Raw genomic sequence first — 7,950 nt, forward strand, 5'->3', positions numbered from 1 at the left:
CACGCAACAACCTGGATGAATCTCCAGAACTTTGCTGAGTAAAAAAAAAAATCCAATCTAAAAAGGTTACTAACTGGGTGATTCCGTTATATTAAGTCTTGGAATGACAAAATTATAGGAATAAAAAACGAATTACTGATTATCTGGGGTTAGGGAGGAGATGGGGCAGCAAAGAAGTGAGTGTGGTTATAAAAAGGCAATATGGCATCCTCCTGGTTCTGGAAACATCCTTTATCTTCACTGTGCCAATCAATGGCAATATCCTGGCTGTGGTACTGTACTATGGGTTTGCAAGATATTGAGGAAAGCTGGGTAAAGGGTACAGGGTTCTAACTATACTGTATTATTTCTTACAACTGCATATGAATCTACAATTAAGGCAAAATAAAATTTAATTCGAAAATAAGTTAGCCTCAAAGCAAATTAAGTACAATTAAAAAGAAATCTAACATCACCGAAATGTTCTCTTCTGTTCAAGTGTGTTTGGATACGATCTCTATGAATCAGAGTTTATAAAACACACCTTCCTCACCAGCACCCCTCAATTTTCCCTCACTCACATGCACACAAACACAGCAACTGAGACAAGGCGGTCCAGAGAGAAAAACTGAGATTTCTTTAAATACACGATAGAATAAAGAGAGGGAAAAAAATCCTTGTCCAGGCTCTATAAAACAAACCAACGGTGTCACTGTGGACAGATCCGCTACTCTCTCAGCCTACAATCTCAACTGTTTCTACAATTTAACCTTCTCCATCAGGAGGCTGCTTAGTGTAGTAGTTCACAAACTTTTTGGTCTCCAGTCTCTAAAGAGCTTTTGTTTACATAGATTACAACCAATGATGTTTATAATATTAGAAATTTAAAGGGAGAATTTGTTTTTAAGAATACACAAAGACATACTCCATTGGCCCTCCAAACGGTGGTGAGATCATTCCACATCATGTAGCCTTTGGAAAACTCGATGTACACGACCTCGGTACTGTTATGAAAATAGTTGTAAACAAACTGAAAACCGCTAGCTTACTAGCAAGCAAGATAAATATACAAAGGTAACTGGTAAGGTTCAAAACACTGAACAAACGCATTGTTTTAGAGTACAACAGTGTCACGGCGGGGAAAAAAAAAAAAAAAAAAGGTTTGAAACCGTAATGGAGGAAAACTTGGACGACCACACCGTTTGATAAAACGGGAGAGCTTCTGAAAAGCTAGGGAAGCCGGGCTTTCTCCTAAAGTCAGGAAGGCTCGGAAATGCTCACAGCTGTAAAAGATGACCGCTACTGGATCCGTCCGCACTGCGCCTTCAATACCTTTATAGCCGTGTGAGACCCACAATCACCGTTACGGATTTAACTTTTGGCAAAGACCGGGAAGCAGTGCAAGAAGTACCCCAACGTCCCGACGCTGGCGCCGTGCCCCTCGAGTCGGGGTCCAACCGCGCCCAGGCTCCGCAGAGGATCCTCTCCCGCCCAACGCGCCCAGCCGCCGCGGAAGCCCGGGCGGGCGAGGCCCGAGGGGGCGCGGGTCACAATCCCCGACCGGACAAAGCGACCAGCGGGCCGGGGAAGTCCCGCGGGGGCTGGGGAGCGCAGGACAGGGGCCCCGGCTTCGGCGGGACTCACCAAGTGCCGCGCCACCTCGGAGGATGCCATGGTCGCGGGCGGGGGTGAGGCGAAGCAGTTGTGTCAGCCCGGCCCCAAGCTGCTGGTATTGGCGACTGCGGCGGGAAAGCCGGAGGGCTGCACTAACGGGCGGGGCGCGGGGCACGGGGTGGGACCGCCTCGTAGACAGTGAAGAGACAAGGACCCGGCCGAATAGGCGGCCTCTGGAGGCGGGGGACGGGAAAAGGGGCCGCGGGGCGGGGTCAGGGCGGAGTCGGGGCGGACGCCCTATGGAACACGCTGAGCGTTTGGCGCGCGCGAAGCAAGCCCCTCACAGGGGCTGCCCTAGATGCGTCAGAGGACTGAGCGTCAGTGTGGGGGCGGGCAAAAGGAGAGCCGCGACTCCAGAAAGTGGGCGCGAGGAATGAAGGCGGGGACTGCAGAGCAGTGATTGCAGCTCAGCAAGGCCGGAAGTAGGCGGACCCTAGAGCGGGACCGCCTAGATGGGTGTGGCCGAGATCGCGGGGAGCGGAAGTGGGCGTGGCCTGGTGGCGTGGGCGCGGGATGGGGGTGCGGGGGGCGTGTCCGCTCGGGCGCGGCCCAGTAAGGCGGTGGCCGAGTCCTCTGGCCGCAGACGCGGAGGCGGGTGGCCAGCTGAGCCCTTCGGACTCCATCGCCGTCGGGAGCCGGCCTCTGGGAGCCCGCCGCAATGGGACCGGGCTGAGCGTCCCTCCCGCTGGCGGGGCAACAGCGCGGTCCAGGATGGAGAGGTCTGCGGCTCGGGGCCCGGACGCGGACCCGGGCCTCGAGGCGGTGCTGGGCCCTGAGGCAGTGCTGCGCTTCTTGGCGGAGCGCGGGGGCCGGGCCCGGCACGCCGAGCTGGTGCAGCACTTCAAGGACTCCTTAGGCGGCGAACCCGAGCAGCGCGCCCGCGCCCGCGCGCGCTTCAAGGAGCTGGTGAACGCAGTGGCCACGGTGCGCGTCGATCCCGCCGACGGCGCTAAGTACGTGCACCTCAAGAAGAGGTTCTGTGCGGGGCCGCCGGCGCCAGCCGGGGACCCGCCAAGAATCCAGGTGACCGCCGAGCCTGAGGCCTCCGACGGCCAGGCCTGGCCCGAGGTGCGCGATCCGCTCCCCGACGCAGCGGTCTCGGAGGCGCACCCCGGACGGGGCCTGGAGCCTGGCGAGGGGGAGCCCCCGGCCGCTGCGCACAGGCCACCCCTGAGCGCCGGGGCTCCCTGGAAGAACTCGCGGCGCGACGTGCAGCCCCTACCCCGGACGCCGGCCCCGGGGCCTGGCGAGGACCTGGAGCCCCCGCCCCATGGCTGCGAGGAGGCGGACAGGGCCAGCTCACTTGGGGGGGCCATCGCGCCGAGGCCGGCCCGCCAGAATTTCCGCGACCTGGTGATGGGCAGCTCCCCGCAGCTGAGGAGGAGCGTGGGTCCCGGGGGCAGCAGCCCGGGCAGCTCCTCCGGGGGAGGACGCAGCAGAGGTGGGGGCGACTCAGACAGCGCATCGGTGGCCTCGTCCGTGGAGGAGGAGAGCAGCGGCGGGGGCTCCGTGACGCTGGACCCCCTGGAGCACGCCTGGATGCTCTCTGCCTCCGATGGCAAGTGGGACAGCCTGGAGGGCTTGCTCACCTGCGATCCCAGCCTGCTGTTCAAACGGGACTTCATTACTGGCTTCACCTGCCTGCATTGGGCGGCCAAGCACGGAAGGCAGGAGCTTCTGGCCATGCTAGTCAACTTCGCCAACAAGCACCAGCTGCCGGTGAACATCAACGCCAGGACGAGCGGGGGTTACACCGCCTTGCACTTGGCAGCCATGCACGGGAACATAGAGGTGGTGAAGCTGCTGGTGGGGGCCTACGACGCCGATGTGGAAATCAGGGACTACAGTGGGAAAAAGGCCTCCCAGTACCTGAGTCAGAGCATCGCTGAAGAGATCAAGAACCTGGTGGGAGCTCTGGAGGAGGAAGACGGGGAAAGCGCCACAGGCAGCGGCGGTGGGCGCTGGAGGCTTTCAAAGGTGCTTCCCTCGCACCTCATCACCTACAAATTCTCACACCCCTTAGAAGATGGAGGAGACCATCATCACCACCACCATCACCACTCGGCTGAGGGGTGGGTCGGAGGCAAAGCCAAGGATCCAGGGCGCAAAGCCTCCGGCTGCTCTAGTGGACGTATAAAACCCAGACTCAACAAAATCCGCTTCAGAACCCAGATTGTCCACACCACACTCTCTTTCAGGGACCCAGAACAGCCACAGGAGGATGTCGAGGATGAGGAGGAAGTAGAGGAGGAACGATCTGTTAAAGGCCGCTCGTCCTCCTTCAAATTGAGACCAAAGTCCAATGTATTTGGGTAAAAATGGTTTCTTTTAGAAAATGCAAAGACTTGTCTTAGAAATTCAATAGTAGGTGTTGTAAGTAAATGAGACTAGAAAGACAAGGTAAATTATGCATTCTTACTTGAGGGATTGGAATGGATGGGGCAGAGTTCCCTTCAAGCTAGGCTTCTGGGGAAAGTGAATTTCTTTTTAAGAGATTCATTATACCTTGACCTGTGCCTCTTCTGTGCCCTCCACTTCTCTGTCCTGGAGTCCGTTTCTGGAGACTAGAAATGGACCTAAATTGGGGGAACAGAATGAATCAATGAGAGTTCCTTTACTTTAACCATTCCTGGTTGCCTGCAAAGTAAGGAATACAGAATGAATGAATGAGAGTTCCTTTACTTTAACCATTCCTGGATGCCTGCAAAGTAAGGAATTGTGCACTTTTATGTACCTGATTTTATAAGGGGTTACTCTTTCAAGAGCAACAGAAAAACGCAAATTGTAACGGAACCAGTAGTATTTTTAAGTGTGAAAACAACTTACTGCCCCGTTTTTTTTTTTACTAATTTGCATATTAAGGTACTACTGAAGGTTAGATCAGAGTTGAAATGTAAAAATACTAATTAGAGAATAATGTGAATAAAATGAGAATTCCCTTGGTATTCTATGTGTATTGTAAGTCACAGTTCAATTATTTTTTTAAAAGCAATTTCAGTTTTAATCGCTGAACTAAAGAAACAGGCAACATTCACTTCTGTGGTATGGTTTCCACCAAACTATCTCTAACACCACTATTAAGGTACACTAATAACAGCACAAAATTTTATTTAAGGAAGATAGCACTTAGCAACCTATGGTGCTTTTAAATAAAATATTGCCTCTTGTTGTGATTCTCACATTTGTGTTACTATTCTAAAAGTTTGAATTTGCTGGGGTTTTTATTTTGAGGATCATATAACCATTGTTCTATTTGGCATAACCCTATTTAATGGTACTTAGAGCTGAATCACCTACAGAAACTGTTTCTGATTTCAATAATTAGCACAAATTGCCCTAAGTATTAGTGAGCCCATGTTTCTGTGAAGTAATTATTAAACAACTTAATGATTCTCACATAAGATACACTTTATTTTAATACATTAGTAGTTACTGTGACTTGTAGCAATGTTGCATATATTTAAAATCCTGAACTTAATTTTCCAACCTTTTCTTGACAATTAGATACCTGTCTTGTAGGTACTGAAAATCTGGGTAGAAAATCTATCCGGTTAAAATGGCACTTTATAAAAGGGAATAGAGAAGAGATGGGACTATTTCTATATTTGAATGCTGCTGGGTATTAAATTCCTTTGTATATAAATGAAAAATACCATTCATTAAAGACTTATTTAAGTGTGGTTCTTAATTATATTTCATTCATTTATATTAGAGTAAATGGCTTCATAATTACTTTAAAATTTAACCTACAAGCATATTAAATCTGTTTAAGATTAGAAACCATTTTTGAGAGGGACTAATTTAAGCAAGTACTTCTCCTTTAGTCTTAGGGTCGTGTAATTGCAGAAGCCTAAGTACCTACATCCTACAGGATAAGGGAGTTCACAGCCTGCAGGATGAATGAACACATGTGTGAACTGCACAGAGCAATTCATAGAAATTTGTAACAAGGTTGTGACATCTCTGTCTAGATGGTCATTGAATTTGTATAAAGACGGATGAAAGGCTGGGTGTGGTGTCTCACGCCTGTAATCCCAGGACTTTCGGGGGCTGAGGCAGGTAGATCACTTGAGGCCAGGAGTTCAAGACCAGTCTGGCCAACATGGTGACAACCCATCTCTACTAAAAATACAAAAATTAGCCAGGTTTGATAGTGCACACCTGTAGTCTCAGCTACTCAGGAGGCTGAGGCATGAAAATCACTTAAACCCAGGAGGTGGAGGTTGCAGTGAGCCAAGATCATGCCACTGTACCCCACCCTGGGCAAAAGTGAGACTCTTGTCTCAAAAAAATAATAAAATACAAAATATATAAACTCCATTTGCGTGCCTTTTGTAGGATTTTGGATATGAACTGAGCTGTGTACATTTGAAAAGCACTTTTATGCATACACGTGGTTGAAAAACCAATCTAATTTTGTATAAATAGGCTCCTGGAAGGTGAAAAGCAGTCATCGTTCTAAATCTATACATACTGCCTGTATCTAGTGCAGAAAAACCTATGACGTTCCATTGAATCTTAAATTTCATAGACATGTAAAGCTAAAGTAACTCTAAAGAATAGATGCAGGCCGCGTGCGGTGGCTCACACCTGTAATCCTAGCACTTTGGGAGGCCGAGGTGGGCAGATCACCTGAGGTCAGGAGTTCAAGATCAGCCTGACCAACCAGCATGGAGAAACCTGGTCTCTACTAAAAATAAAAAATTAGACCGGTGGCGCATGCCTGTAATTCCAGCTATTCCAGAGCCTGAGGCAGGAGAATTGCTTGAAGTTGGGAGGCAGAGGTTGCAGTGAGCCAAGATCTTGCCATTGCGCTCCAGCCTGGGCACCAACAGCAAAAGTCCATCTCAAAACAACAACAAAATAATAGATGCTTCAGAACCATCAGAAGGTTCTGGTGAACAGTCAGTATTAATCTCTTAAATGTATATGTTGGTTACTAATTACATAAAATCTATAATTTGCTAGGTCTTTAGAGATTGAGTCAATATGTCATTTACCATGGTTTTCCCCCTAAAGGCTTTAACTTTTTTAGTAAAACTATTTTAAATTTTCAAAAACCCATTCCTGAGGGGAACTACTTCTAGCATTCCTGTCATGATGTGCATGTGTACAGTAAGTAGTATTTTTGGCTACTTAACTCTATATTCCTCTTATTTTTCAGTTTCCAGTCAAGATTATAAAAAGCAAATGATTGATATAATTTGATGTTCATAGAGTTGTGCTTACCTTTAATGGAAAAATATATGTCAGATACTTAGATGTTTATTGATATGAGACTATATGGTTAAAAAACCCAAGTATGTCCATATGTTTCTTATAAGGTACACTTGAAATTAGTGAGTGTCACATTTCTCTTTACTTTCATGATATGTAAAATGCAGCTCAATTATATAACATGAATATCTGGTACTAGTTTTTTCATGCCTGAAATCTTGGAATCTAGGTTGCCTTGTCTATTGTTTTTTTTAAATAAGTGATATTTGGGAGATTGTAAAACCTGTAAAGTTTGTTTTGTCAAAATAAAATGTTCACAGAATTTTTCTCTGAATTGTCTAAATTTCTGTCTGCCTTTAGGCTTTTTACATATATTGTGTTTTTCAGTTCACAGAATGCTTTTTGAAGTTCCAGTTTATTTGACTTTTTTCCTATCCCTTAAGATTATGGGACATATATTCCTGACTTACAGATAAGAAAATGAAGGTTAGTGGTTGCTCAGGTTGTCACATAGTAAACCGCTGTTAGTAACATCTTAAGAGTCAGTACTTTCTCACAATGTTATCTTTTCTGCATGTTGAATTGCCACATTTTTAGCAAAACTCCTGTAGTTTGGCATCAGTGATGGAGGAATCAACTTGGAGAGAAGGTAATACCTCTAACACTACCTAGAAAAATGCTGTATGGATTGTACACACACCATTTGCCATAAACCCTCCCTACCCAGGGCTGACTTCAACACAAGTGTAGGAATACCGTTTTTCATTTCTCAACCTCTGTTAAGCTTTGAGAGTTAATGAATTAATTTCCTCATCAAGGCTGCCTGTGATCTGTATTTTTAGCAAAATTCAACTTTTGAATGGCAAAGGGATGTGGTACTCCTTGGAGTAATTGCCCACTATTGCTGTCTTTGGGAGCTCCCCCTATGATGGCTGCTAGGGTTTTTGTTGTTTTCTGACAACCCATAAAATATTTTTCAGGGTAACTGAAAGACTAGATAAGTATTTTGTTTTTCTAGAATGACTTCTTTCCTTAGACGTACATGTCTTGGTTGGGCGTGGTGGCTCATGCCTGTAATCC

At 47.4% G+C, this 7,950-nt stretch overlaps 1 protein-coding gene across 1 annotated transcript; it reads left to right on the forward strand.

Moving 5' to 3' along the window:
* The first annotated feature begins 2,195 nt into the window (after positions 1 to 2,195).
* On the forward strand, positions 2,196 to 5,317 carry SOWAHC (sosondowah ankyrin repeat domain family member C). The gene has a single exon (XM_017541147.2). It carries the CDS (start codon positions 2,365 to 2,367, stop codon positions 3,967 to 3,969), a length of 1,605 nt encoding a protein of 534 aa, XP_017396636.2. The 5' UTR covers positions 2,196 to 2,364; the 3' UTR covers positions 3,970 to 5,317.
* Positions 5,318 to 7,950: the final 2,633 nt, after the last annotated feature.

This window comes from Cebus imitator, unplaced genomic scaffold, assembly GCF_001604975.1.
Source record: "Cebus imitator isolate Cc_AM_T3 unplaced genomic scaffold, Cebus_imitator-1.0 Scaffold131, whole genome shotgun sequence".
In the NCBI taxonomy this organism is placed as follows: Eukaryota; Metazoa; Chordata; class Mammalia; order Primates; family Cebidae; genus Cebus; species Cebus imitator.